The sequence below is a fragment of the Lactuca saligna genome, chromosome 7 (genome assembly GCF_052625555.1).
Source record: "Lactuca saligna cultivar CGN05327 chromosome 7, ASM5262555v1, whole genome shotgun sequence".
Classification (NCBI taxonomy): Eukaryota; Viridiplantae; Streptophyta; class Magnoliopsida; order Asterales; family Asteraceae; genus Lactuca; species Lactuca saligna.
In genome coordinates this window covers 78486582-78501097 of record NC_136423.1, presented here as the reverse complement: position 1 = coordinate 78501097, position 14516 = coordinate 78486582, and the positions used below count along the sequence as shown (strand labels likewise).

The 14516-nt window shown below is 34.2% G+C and overlaps 1 protein-coding gene across 2 annotated transcripts; it reads right to left on the bottom strand.

The window, feature by feature from the left end:
• Positions 1–612: 612 nt before the first annotated feature.
• LOC145004219 (valine--tRNA ligase, mitochondrial 1-like) lies at positions 613–7324 on the bottom strand. Of its 2 annotated transcripts, none has more exons than XM_078963108.1 (21): positions 7211–7324; positions 6784–6956; positions 6614–6676; positions 6357–6526; positions 6173–6245; positions 5913–5978; positions 5746–5829; positions 5556–5633; positions 5345–5428; positions 4922–5001; positions 4717–4774; positions 4327–4629; positions 4067–4237; positions 3782–3981; positions 3286–3688; positions 2930–3181; positions 2341–2841; positions 2153–2259; positions 1345–1444; positions 1116–1261; positions 613–1003 (listed from the first exon to the last, which is right to left on the bottom strand). In XM_078963108.1, exons 2-21 carry the CDS (start codon positions 6853–6855, stop codon positions 805–807), a joined length of 3210 nt encoding a protein of 1069 aa, XP_078819234.1. In that variant the 5' UTR covers positions 6856–6956; positions 7211–7324; the 3' UTR covers positions 613–804. The 2 variants fall into 2 exon arrangements, with proteins under 2 accessions (XP_078819234.1, XP_078819233.1); XM_078963107.1 differs by having other exon boundaries at positions 6784–6934; positions 7211–7318.
• Between the last annotated feature and the right edge of the window lie 7192 nt (positions 7325–14516).

Genomic DNA, 14516 nt, shown 5'->3' with positions numbered 1-14516 from the left:
GCTTTTGTTGGATATGTATGAACATGCATACCATAGCCATTATTTTGTTAGGTGTCGAACGAGTAACAAGGTGTAGTGCACTTTTTTCAATATTTTGTATGTTTATTTCTTATTGAGCTTATGTTTAGTTGTCGGTAATAAAATAATGAATTTCAGATATCCAAATCCATATCCGAAATTTCAGATACGGATTCCAATACCCAAAATCTACTATCCGAGTACATACAGTAATTCATGTATATATAAAACACCAACAATACACAAATAATTCGAGCAACACATGATACAACATGTTTTTAACCGTTAGACAAAAACACAAATTTACACAAACACAAATACTATATTTCACTAAATTATCTAAGTCTTATATGTGTGGGGCACAAAAATTATCCATGTCCTCCACATTTATAAGGGTAAATCCAAGCCCGTATTAGACCAAAACACAAATTTTAAATTTGTGTCGATACAAATAAACACAAATAACGACACATGATTTTACAAAATCCTTACACAAAAAACACATTGTTGTATCTGTGTGTCGTGTAGCAAATCACAAAGTCTAATTGTGTTGGATTTCGTTTCACATATTGGATCGTTTGTTTGTCAGCTATATAGGGTATCAAGGTCATTCACAACTTTTGCACAAAAAACAAACTGAAATTCTTACTATAACTTGTGGCATGCTTAACAAGGAAACTTAAAAAAAAAAATACACATACATACTTTCACAAAAATTGTATCAGAATCTCTTCAACTCTTGTTCCCACATAATTCAAATATTCATTTCAATAAATGCCTCGATGATCAGTCAGTCATCTGAGGGTTGACTTGTATCTCTGCTCTTACAGCCACTTCGCGTTCAAAGTGCTGAGTAGCTTCCTCACAAGACAGCAATTGTTGCATTAACATGGTCAGTTTAGCCATGTTCTCTTCTTTTATATGTTCCGGAACCTTCTCTTCATACCCTTTAGCACTCATCGCCTTGTTCAAACTATCCTTTAGCCTGGTCAAAGTCAAACATGGAAGACACATCATTTCCTAATATACATATGTTGTTGACTTGACAACTTAACAGAATTAAAAAGTTAACATGAGGTGTGGATTAATTTGCTTACTTTTGTAACTCTGACAACTTTGCATTAAGTTTTTCACGTTCTTTTTTAACATCAATGGCTCCTTGAAGCTTTAGATAAACAGAAAGTGATTGGTTTACAACTGATACTGCACATCCGGCTGGAGCAGCATCATTTTCAGTCAGAACCTGAAAAGACAGTTTTTTAACCCCAAAATGTCAGAGATTACAGGGTTTTTTATGCTGAGGGTATTTTCGTCTTTTTCACATACCGTGAATGAGGATAAGTTGGCTAAGGTTGAAACCTCCATTTCATGGCGTCTCAGAAGGTCTGTAGTTTGTTCCTTTCTAGAAACAGCAAATCCAGCACGCCTGTCCCCGAAAAAACAAAAAGAATTTTCCTTTATGAGAAAATATAAAGGGAAAACTTCATAAAAGTTCTTATATTTTGGCCTCATAATCGATTTAACCCTTATATATATTTTTTTATTAAATTAAGCCCCAAAAACTGGCAATTGTATTCATTTTGATCCTTTTACCCTGGTCAACAGGTCATCCCACTTTCAAGATTTTCACTTTTGGCCTGGTTTTTAAATTTTATTACAAATTTGGTCTAACATTTACACTTTTGGCCCAGATTTCAAAATGCTATTACGAAGTCATCCTGAATTTAGTTTTTATACATTTTGTTTTTCAAAATTTTGTTCCGAATATGTTTTTTTGCTATATAAAATCATATTTACACACACACAAGAAAAAAGAAAAAAAACATATTCACATAAATAAAAATCTTTTTTTTTCTATATAAAAACATTTTTGTATGAACATAACAAAATTTACAATTTAGGATGAATTCCTAATAAAATTTTGAAATCTGGGCCAAAAGTGTGAATTTTGGACAAAATTTGCAATAAAACTTAAAATCTGGGTCAAAACTGTAAATTTTGGGACTTAATTGAATAAAAAAAACATACAAGAACTATATCAATTATGAGGCCAAAATACAAGGACTTTTATGGAGTTTTCCCAAATATAAAATACAATATTTAAAATTCTTGAAACAGGTCCAAATTCCAATACCTTTCATTTCTTTCCTGTGCAGGCATGTTTGCCCTAATTGATCTGAGTGACTTTACAGCAGACTCAACCACCTCCATTTCATATTCCATCTTTTCATTACTCCATGACTGTAAAAAAGTAAAAAGTAACAGTTATATTTATATATATAACTAACATTTTACCTTTCAACTACAACTGAAAAATCTAACCTCAACAACCGAAGGGTAATCACAAATCATAATAGACTTCTCTCTTTCACAATGCTTAGGTGAAGGAAGTCGTTGCCAAAGTTCTTCAGTAACAAAAGGCATAAACGGATGAAGCAATCTTAACCCTGTATCCAAACACACCCACAAAGTGTCTTGTGCATGAGCCTTTGAAGCTGCCATTGATGCATCATCACCAAAGAAGTAAGGTTTGATTACTTCAATGAAGATATCACAAAGCTGAAACTGCCACCACGAATATACTGCAGTTGATGCGTCTGAGAACTCATAAGCATCCAATGATGATATGGTTTTTGATGTTGCTTTGTTTAGAACTGAAAGAATCCATTGGCAACTGAAGGGCATGTTGTTTGGGTCTATTTTTGAAGGAGGGGTATAATTGTCACCCAGTTTTGTCATTGCAAATCGTACTGCATTCCATAGTTTGTTGCACCATTGTCTGTATCCCACCACACGTTGTATGTCTAGATTGATTTTATCAGACTGGAATGAATTATGCATAAGGAATAATGTTAGTTTGAATACAAACAATTCAAAAATGGATGATAAGGGCATTTTGGTATTTTTGTACCTGGGCAGTGTATGAGACGAGGGCAAATCGAAGGGCATCTGCCCCACATTCTGGAATGCCATTAGGAAAATCCTTCTTTTGCCCCTCTGTGGCTACCTTTAACTCATTAGGGTCCAAATTACCCTCCCCTAGTCTCTTGTGAAGACCCTCTAGTGTTATTCCACATATGACTTCAATAGGATCCACCACATTGCCCAAAGATTTTGACATTTTTCTCCCATGTGCATCACGAATCATGGGATGTAAATAAACCTATATACAACAATTATTAATATCTTGTTTTAATTCTGAAAAAAACAGTCAAATAATTAAAACAAAGTCATGTTCTTTCACATAATTTAAAAAACTTAACTAACCTTTTGGAAAGGCACATCGCCTCCTAATTTCATCCCAAGCATCACCATACGAGCAACCCAAAAGAACAAAATGTCATGCCCAGTTTCAAGAACAGCAGTTGGATAAAAAGTCTTGAAATCTTGAGTATCATCAGGCCACCCCAATACAGATAAAGGAAAAAGCCCTGAAGAAAACCATGTATCCAAAACATCAGGATCTTGAGCCAATTGAAACTTTTTCCCTGAAAAGACCTTTTTAGCCTCAGTTTCAGCCTCTTTCTCATCCCTAGCAACCACCCAATGATCCATGTATGCTCCAAGCTCCTTCAGTTTATCATCCTCCAATGTCACATACCATGCAGGAACTCGGTGGCCCCACCAAAGCTGCCTTGATACACACCAATCACGAATGTTCTCAAGCCATCTGTATAAAATAATTTTTAAAATTAATTAATTAATAAAGTTTAAATGTTGTATATCAATTTTAAAGGTAGAATGAAAAACTCAAGAAGGTGACCTTTTCCATTCAGCAGCATACTGTTTTGGAAGTATATCAATTTTCTTGTTATTTTCATCCATTACAGCATCAAGAGCTTCTTTAGCAATACCATTGCAGTTGACATACCACTGAGGCTTAATCATAGGTTCAATCACATCATTGCTTCTAGAACAAACACCTAAACGCATCTCATTCTTTTCTTCCCCTTTATAAAGTCCCTGTATGCATATTTGATGAAGAAGATAAGAAGGGTATTCACGTCTTTTTAAGGTGGGACAAAAAGTTAAGAAAGGTATTAAATACCTTAGACTTCAAAGCCTCAGTTATTGCAACACGAGCTTCAAAACGTGGCATCCCTACAAACCCTGAACCTCCATTACTGTTTATCTTCCCATCATCAGTAAAAATGTTAATAAACTCAAGTTTATGTCTCTTTCCAACTTCAAAATCATTCGGATCATGTGCTGGAGTTATCTGCATTAACAATTAAACACCATTAACATCATCAAAACAACAAAAAGATAGGAGTCAAAATTGTTTTTAGGGTTTAGGGATTTTATTACCTTTACAGCACCAGTTCCAAATTTAGGGTCAACAAGAATAGCATCACAAATTATGGGAAGTCTTCTGCCATTAAAAGGGTGAGAGGCAAACTTTCCATGAAGATGAGTGTATCTTGGATCTTCAGGATGAACAGCAATAGCAGTATCTCCAAGCATTGTTTCAACTCTAGTTGTAGCCACTATGATTTCTCCAAGATTTTCTTCTAAAGGGTATGCAAAAGAGGTTAAAACACCGAATTCCACCATGTTTTTGTACCCAGGGACCTTTAGAGGTGTCTTCTCTTTGATATCAATGTAGTCCACCTATGAAAACGCAAGGGTAGAAATGTAAATTGAAAGTAATTGATGTGTATAAATGATGAGAGAAAAGATCTATGGACTATGGTGTACCTCAATGTCAGATATTGCAGTTCTCAATACACAATCCCAGTTGACTAGCCTTAGGTCTCTGAAGAAAAGGCAAAAGGGTATCCAAGAAGTTAAAGTATAAAATGAGATGTCAATTAACAAAAACTTGAGGGAAAATGCTCAAAACCCTTGAAAAAACACCAAAGATGACTGAAATGATATTGAACTTTGTTGATGTGAGTATTACCTATAAATAAGACCCTCCTTGTAAAGCCTGACAAAAGCTTCTGTTACAGCATTTGACCTTTTCTCATCCATGGTAAAGCACTGCCATTATTAAACAAAAATTTATAATCTTGTTATACATAAAAGAATTTAAACATCATGAAAGATCATCAAAAATAAAATAGATATCAAATACATCTTATAGTTATCTTTGGAAAAACAAAAGTAGTTTAACTAATATTTCGAGTCTTTTCAAAAAAGATTTATATCATTGAGATTACATAATAAAAAAGGCTGCATTGTAACTTTTCATTTCATCCCATGATGAAATGGGAAAAACCCTATCCAAGGATATAGAAAAATCAATCATTTTGAAGGAATACAAACAAGCAGCTTTGTTCATTCCAACGGAATGAACGATTCCATTCCATTCCTTAGATTTTACCTCACGTGACCAATCTAGAGATGCACCCAAACGCCTGAGTTGTTTCAATATGGTCCCACCATATTCCTCTTTCCATTGCCATACCTATCATTCATACCAAAACAACACAACATCTTTGAAGTTAAGTTTAACATGTTATCTTCCAAATTGATGATAAATACTAAATAATGTCATTTTGAAAGTAAGATATAACATGTGAAGTCAAACTCACTTCCTCTACAAACTTTTCTCGACCCACATCATGACGTGTCATTTTTCTCTCTCTCATGATTTTCTTCTCCACTACCACCTGTCAATGAAGCTTTGTTAGATAAACAAAAGGAAACTAATCGTATCCTACAATGATAATCAATATCAAATAAAATTGATAGTAATATTTATTCCTTAAAAGTAAACTCAACCTGAGTTGCTATTCCTGCATGGTCCATTCCAGGCACCCATAAGGTATTGTATCCTGACATTCTCCTCCAACGAATAATCGTATCCTACAATGATAATCAATATCAAATAAAATTGAAAAAAGGATAGAATTGTAAAATTCATTAAAGATGAGGGTAAGTCATGAAACCTGGATAGCAGCAGTTAAAGCATGACCAATGTGTAGAGCTCCAGTCACATTAGGAGGTGGAAGAACCTGCATTTACACATAAACAAGACATCCATAACCAAATTACATTAATCAATGGCTTTATACAAACAACAATCCTAAAACCAATCTGACTAAAAAGATCTACAGAAAGTTGAAACATCATTGTTTATGAATAGTTATGGAAACTTATGAAATAGCAGAGAAAATCACAAGTTAAGTGCTAGAGAGTAGAGACTCACAATAGTGAAAGGAGGTTTAGAGCTGCTGGAATTTGCCTCAAAGAAACCTGACTGCTCCCACCATGCATACCATCTAGCAATGAGTAATTTAAGAATAAGGAATAAGATTACTGATAAAGTATATATCAATGAAATTTGAGGTAAATGATGTTGTAAAAGAAAAGGAACTCATAGAAAAACTAACGATTTCTCCACTGCAACAGGAGAGAATTGCTTTGCCATTTGTTGAGAAAGTTTTTTCTTATCACCAGAAGGTGTTTCTGGATCTATATAGTCTTCTGGATTCTCTTCACTTGCATCTGCTCTTACTGTTTTCTTCTTACTGGCTTTTGAGATAGAAGGTCCTTGTTGTGCCTTAAATGTGTATAAATTAAATCAATTGATCATTAAACAAATATTATTACAGTTTCACTACTATACTGCTTAACAATCTAAGATTACCTTAAGTTTGGCTGCTTCCGCTTTTTGTGCAGCCTTCAACCTTTTCAATTCTTTCTCTTTTGCCTGATTACAAAAGAAAACAAAACGAACTTGAGTTCCTACTCAATACAAAGTTAATATCAGAAAGCCTAAGTAGAATCGATTGGAGTTGAAAAAGTAAAAGGAGATACCTTCTCTTCTTTCTTCTTCTTCCTCTCAAGTTCCTCCTCGGAAAGAGGCACATCCGGATTTGTGTTTGTCATGCTGGTGGCTGCGGTGGAACTTACAGTAGTCTCTCCTCCTGAAGCGGCTGATGAAAACCTAATTTGCGTTCTCTTTGCCCTGACGTTTTTATCGTATTAGCCTAAAACACATATGGGATACTTTTTAACAACAAAATCGATTTGAATCTAATCCTTCCTAAGAAAAAGCAGCTAAGTAAATAACCATTCATACAAAGAAGTAATAAATCTCACAGTAGAACGTTCAATCTTACAACTATTTACACATCGATTATGCATTTGAACAGAGTTCTAAAACTGAAATCAAATCCAAAAGCATGTGCTCGCATATATTATCTACATCTATTGTATATGGAAAGAGAGAAGAATGTTTTACCGATTGCAGAAAAACGAGAAGTAGGATTGCACACTGTAGATATGGAGAGTATGGAGGCTGAGAAAGGAAAAGGGGTTTGGGGTTTTTCTGCGTAACATAAGAAGCAGGTCAGCCTTATAAAACTGAAAACTCTATAACTTATATTCAGAGAATTTAAATTTGAATTTTTTATTAAAATAAATACGACACAAGTAAAAAAATTCTAACTTCAAATAACTAATGAATTAAAATGTAGATTGATATTAACAAACTAAACAAAAATAATATATTTATAAAACAATTAAAACTCAGCATTTGTTGTATTATTAGACTATCCTCCTTAGTAATCAAACTCAGCCCAACTTTTCAATAAAAATAATATATATCTTCAATCTATATAACTCAACCCAATCTAATTATTTACATCCATTAGCAAACCAACTCAACTCATTTTATATTAAAATTTTATATTTATAGAATTTAATACTAACTGGAAAATTTATTATGAGAGTTCCGTTTCCAAAATAAATTTCATAATTGTTCTGTCTATCCCTTTCTTAAAAAAAAAAAAAAAAAAAAAAAAAAAAAACTTATATTTGAGGATAATATATTAATTAATAAATCATATTATTTAATTAGTATTGATTAGAAATTAATTTGGTGATTAAAAGAGACTGATTAAATTAACGGAGACTGATTATGTAAATCAGTAATATTTATAGTTTGGGCTCATGGACCTTGTTGGTATAAGGTGGACGAAATTTCTATGAGAGTCCATAAAGATTTCGTCAAATGCTTGTCTATTAAGGAGTCGATATGTTGCTTAGGGATTAAGCAATGGAATTAGGGTTTCCAAGTTGATAACCCTAGAAGCTTCAACTATAAAAGGAACCCTAAAGGCTCCCAAAAACGTCCCAATGATTTCTTGGAGAGTCCTAGATGTTTTTTAAGGCTATTCATCTCTCTCATATTCTTATTTGTTGCTAGTGGTGTTTGTGACTCCATTAGAGGTGCAACACTTGGGGCACTAAGCTTCCAAGAGTCAAGGACGTTGTGGATTGTTCTTGTTATTGATACATAACAAGTAAGGTAAGATTCCAAACCCTTATTTACATATGAATTTCGTTCTTAGACATGTTAGATTAGGGTTTATGCTTTGGAAGATTGTTTGCATGTGTAACTTGAGAAAAACCTAGATCCAAAGCATTATAGTTGCATGTACACCATAGGAATGATGTTTTGCCCAAAACTCATTAGTGGTATCAGAGTCTAGGGTAGTTTTTTGTTATATGATGCCAAAGTTAAGTTTTCAAAGCTGAAAATACAAATTTCGAATTTGACCAGACTCATGTCATGAGCACAGTGTGTTCACCTCAAGAACACAGTTTGATAGTAGATTTCGAAATTTTTTGCCCTAATTTAATTTGGATAATTACCATAAATTGTTTTTCCAAATAAAAATCAGATTTTTCAGTTATGGTAATTGATATCCTAATCAAATTAATGGATAATTGTCAATTTAAGATAAAAAATACTCGTTTTATAAGATAAAGATTAATTATTTGTATTTTGATTTGAATTATCTTGTAAGAAAAATTGAATTAGGTCAAATTATGTGATAATTATTAATCATATGATATTTATTTATTTTTCAAATTTGATCTAAAAGATATTTTGAAAAGTTTCAAAATTTCCCCTCAAATTTTGAAATTTATAATTTAATTAAAAATGCATTAATTTTTAAATATTAAATTCTAGAACCCTAGTGTTTTGAAAAGTTCAAATTACACCCTTATGGTTTTATTAAATTAATTAAGTGTTTAATTAAAAGAGATAATTAATAAATCCATAATAATATGGTTTAAGATTAATAAAATTAAAAGTGTAATTTATTAATAGTTTAAACCACTTAGTATTTTAAAAGTGTAAAATACACATTTATACTATATAAAATTACAAGTCTAATATATTATATATGTATAAGTAAATAGTCAGTCTTACCATTAGTAGGCCTCATTCACAAAGCTAGTCTATAAGGGGTGTTTAAGGAAGAGGCTTGTAAAATGACCGTCATTGGGTATCCACTCTTACCCACCGCACTCTTGACTAGTGGAGGGTCGTTAGCCAAGCGGGTGGGATATGACACAACCTTCCATTATAAGTATAATGAAATACGAAGTAACTAAACACTTTTATAAATGATTAAATTCCTAAATCTTAGTTACTTTGGGAAAAATGCAGAGTTGGTGCTAATCCATGAAATTGCACATTGCATCTTGTTGCTCGTTAGTGGAGCGTGTGTGGTTAACTAGCACACTAATATGGGACCAATGAAGGATGGTAATGGGTAGCTCGTAGATTATCATATATCAATTGAGCGTGTATGGTTAACTGGCACATTGATTAGGTGATAGACATCTTCGAGAGTACCAAGCTAATTTGCATGGTTATCCACACCTTGTTTGTGATCCTCGACATCCCAGTCACAAACATGAAGGGCGTAATCGAGATTAAACATGCCATTAAAAATTTCAATGAATCTCAATAGGTCTTGGAGTTTCAATTCATTTAAAATCTAATTTTCAATTTTCATGGTGGAAATTGGTAAATCATCATTTACCTACCTTCAAATATTTTGCAATTAGATTACGGCATCCATCTTCCAAAATATAGAATATTGTGTTGGATCGTAGTCTTGATATTTCATTGGGTGTTATATCAAGGATTATTATCAGCTAGCTTGAATTTTATCCTGTTTTGTAGATGTCAAGTGACTATGGTCTTCCCGGATCCTTTGGAAAAAGCTTTCCACATGAAGATGATGTTCCACGATTGGATCGTGGAAATGAAAATCATTCTTCACTTCCTCCACCTCCTCCAATTATTCTCCCTGACCCACGTGTTCGAAGACTTGAAAAGTTCAAGGTCACTCAAGCCTTATTGGCAAGCAAACACGAAGATTGAAAGTCTATATGTGCTCATGTCCCAGGGATGAAGTTGCACATTGACAAGTTGGGTGTCGATGTTTCAAGGAAGTTGGTTGCTGTCTTGGTTCTTGAATCACTTCCTAACTTATATAGTGAGATCATTAATGATTATTATTTGATGGACCACGACGTGACCCTCATTGATCTTACATATTTGTTTATTGTTGCTAAATCAACAATGATTTGGCGCACTGGTAAAGCAAATTTGGTTGGTAGGTCAACCTCCCAAACTTCCATGGATATTGACAATGACAACATTGGAAGTCTATAAAATTCTTCTCATCCTAATGGAAAGGGATTGGCCAAGGTCAAACCGTTTTGACTGGATGGTAAAGAGAAAGATTGAATCTGAGATTGTCCCATGTGCTATTCCAAAACAGTTTGTTTGCTTCTACTGCCAAGTGAAGGGGCATTGGATGCGAAGCTGCCGTATCTAACTAAAGGATAGCGAAGATGAAAGAGTCAAGATGTATGACTCTTCTTTAGGTAAATCCACTATCTAACTCTATTAAGTTCCTATTTGTAGCTTCTCAATAGATTATGTGATAAGATTGCGTTTTATGTTTTGTAGGATCAGAGAAAAGAAAGGAAGCTTAAAGGAAAAGTATGTTGATTCTGATCACGGAGAAATGGATTTCGATCGTGTGGTTCGAAGATCGGATTTTTGAGCTGCTATTTAAGAGTTAGGATAGATTGCTTAGAAACATTTAGTAACATAGTTTTCATTTGTAATTGCATTGTAAGGAAAAGTTTTTCCACACTTTTATAAATAAAAAAAATTTATTTTGTCTTATTTATCTTTGCAATGGCATTTGTGAAAATTGGTGTTTGTATGTTTCTATTATTAGCAATATTGAAAATCGATGTGATTCTTAGTTATGTTATTTGTGGTAGTGTCGAAAATTTACAAATAAGGACGATTCTTATCACCCAAGTTTTAATTGGTCAAAAACTTGGAATCATGCGACTTCTATTGTGTGATGAATGAGAACCTTCGTATTTGAGAAATTAAGATTAATTCCTTGTTCAAGAAAAGTACGTGAGTCAAGTGAAGGACTAGGGGATCTAGTACATATTGTTGTGCACTCGTCAAGTCCACCACAAAGAACGATAAAATATTCGTCATGATTTACTAAAAGCTTAGTAAACATGGTTATACTTACAAGATTAAGTGTGATTCTGAATCATTGGAAATTAAGATTAATTTCTTGTTCACAAAAGTATGTGAGTCAAGTGAAGGACTAGGTTTTTGTCACCATAGACTGACCTAGTCTAACTGTAGCGAAAAGCTCATGTATGGGGTGTCACCCCCTTATAGATCTATACACAAACTCCCGCTCTCCCTCCAGGAGACTCTAGTTATAACTATAGGCTACGATTGTACACACAAGAGGTGTCAACCGACACGTCTCACTAGATCCTTAATCGAATTTACGCGAAAAGAGCATATAAGGTATATTCCAGGCCCAATAAACATGTAAGTGGACAAGTAAGGCCCACTAAGCATGTAAATTATTTTCAGACTCAAAAGGAATGAGAATATATATCCCAGGCCCAATATATATGTAAAAGGACAACTAAGGCCCATTTAACATGTATGTTATTTCCAAGCCTAATAAGCATATAAGGAGTATCCCAAACCCAATAAAGGTAAGAATGATGTAATTTATCTGTTGTTTGTTATGTTGATTGTATAAGCTTCGTTGGTTACCAAATTGACATGAAAATACCACTTTTTGAAAGACATTTTTGGTCCTAAAACCGAAAATTTACAATTAGGTTACCTTTTTGGTAAAAATAACATTTTAGGCCCCTTTTAAGGACAAAACTTGCATTCAATGCTAGTTTTAGTAAAAATAACATTTTTAACTCCTTTTTGTCAAAAATATCATTTTTGACTTGATTTTTATGAAAATGTGCATTCTTGGCCCATTTATAAATAATTTTATCCTTTTGGCCCAAGTTCTAACAAATTCATATTTTAAGTTTTTCTTAGCAAAAATTTACATTTTTGGCACAACTATGTTGAAAATGGCACTTAAGCCCACAAAAGCCCAAAGAGTTATAATTTTGGCCCAAGGCCGTGAGAAGCCCAAATAAAGCCTAATTGTGAAAAAATTTACATTTTTAGTCCTTGTAGGGTCCCAAATGCCATAAATATCCATATTTAGCAAAAATAGTCCTTTTTGAACCCTTAAAACTGTGAGTTACATAAAAATACCCCATTTTTGGTTATTTTGTCACTTTTGGCCTCATATGCAAATTTTCTTAGTTCTAAGTAACTTTGATGTATTTTAAAACCTTTTTCTTGCATAATAAGTTTAATTTAGTGTTATGTTATACAAATAACACCAACTTTTAGTAGATATTCAAGTTCATGGAGTTTATAACACATAATCACACATATATCATGAAAAACACACAAAATCATGCATACACACAAAGATCTACACAAAACAACTTGTATTCTCCCCTAAAACATAGTAAAAATGACTATAAATAGGGGGTATGAACTCACTTTGCTTTGTAGATTTTGGTTTTTGATGAGGAAATGGAAAGATCTCGGCACTTAGCAAGCTTCTTGAGTAGATTTCAAACCTAAGGTGGATCTAGATCATGGATCATGAAATGATGTGGATTAAGAAGAGATTTCTAGAGTAACTTGAATCAAAAGTTTTTGAGTTTCACTATGACTTACCAAGGATGTATGAGCTTGATGGAGAGTCTTTGATGCACTCTTAAAACTCACGAAAATTTGGAGGATGAAGGAGAGGATTTATTGTGTTAGAGAGTGTTTGAAGTAAATAGAATTGAGAGTGAAGGTGGTGGTGGGAGACCCTTGGTCGGGAATAAGAAGAAGAGGGGGCGAGAGGAGTGAAATAAGATGTGATGGTTGCATGGATAAATGAGATTACATAGATATTTATGGGATAATTTGCATGAAAATCCACAAGGGAAATATGAGGTGGCACCTCAAATTATCCTAATGTTTTCCTTTATATATATATATATATATATATATATATATATATATATATATATATATGGGCCAAGAATGAGGGGGAAAGGAAAAGAGAAGGAAAAGTTTGGGCCCTTATTGAACATTTTCGAGATCATAGGCCCAACATGAAGGTTCTCGACCCAGTAGGCCCTTCTTATGGGTTGACGGCCCAAAGGTGGTGAAGGGATAGGGTTTAAAGCCCAATCACAATAAGAAGATGGGTTTACGACCCATCATGGTTCAATAGGGTGGTTCACGGCCCATCATGGCCCGTGATAACAAAGTGAGTTGTTTTAGGCCCAACATGACCCAATTGCTATGGTTTGACGAGTGTGGGTCCAATTAGATCCTAAAATCATCAAATGAAAGGTTTACTGGCCCATTAGGCCCAATAAGGGGATCCTGGTACATATTAAGTTTGAACCGGGTTATTAGGGTGTCAAACCCATAGTTGAGTATATAAGATGTATTAAGTTAGGTTTTGGACTTCACTCCAGATTTTTAATTCAAATGGATGTTTTTGATTGAGCATAGAATATGATATCCACATAGATTACAAGTCTTACAAGAGTTGATGTTTACATGAAAACAAAATTTCCTAGCTAAAACTGCTAGTTGTGACATCATCCCCCCGTTAGGGGGAATTTCGTCCCGAAATTCTTTTGAAAGGTAGGATCATGAACAAGAGAATAAGTGAGGGTACTTCTGCTTTATATGGTCCTCGTGTTCCCATGTGAATTCCGGTCCACGCTTAGCGTTCCATCAAACCTTCATAATTGGAATACGACTCTGGTTAGTACGTTTCACTTCCCAGTCCATTATCTCGACAGGTTCCTCGAGGAACAGGAGATTCTCGTTTATTTCGATCTATTCTAAAGGAATGACAAGGGTTTCATCTATTAAGCACTTTTTCACATTCGAGACGTGGAACACGGGGTGTACGATGCTGAGCTCCTCAGGTAGCTACAACTTGTATACCACCGGACCAATTTGGGTAAGAATCTCGAACGGACCGATGTATCGTGGATTTTGTTTTCCCCATTTCCCAAAATAGATCATCCCTTTCCAGGGATAGACCTTTAATAGTACCCGATCTCCGACTTGGAATTCCAGAGGCTTTCATCGTTTGTCAGCATAACTCTTTGTCGGTCCCACGATGCTTGGAGTCGAAATTTGATTTGGATTATCTTCTTTGTTGTATCGAATGATTTCTGGCCCTATGAGAGTGATGCTTGGTGATTGCCCTTTTTCCAGCTGGGTGTCACCCACCTCAGCCCAGCAGAGAGGCGAACTACACTTGCGACCATACAAGGCCTCAAAAGGAGCAACCTTTATGCTT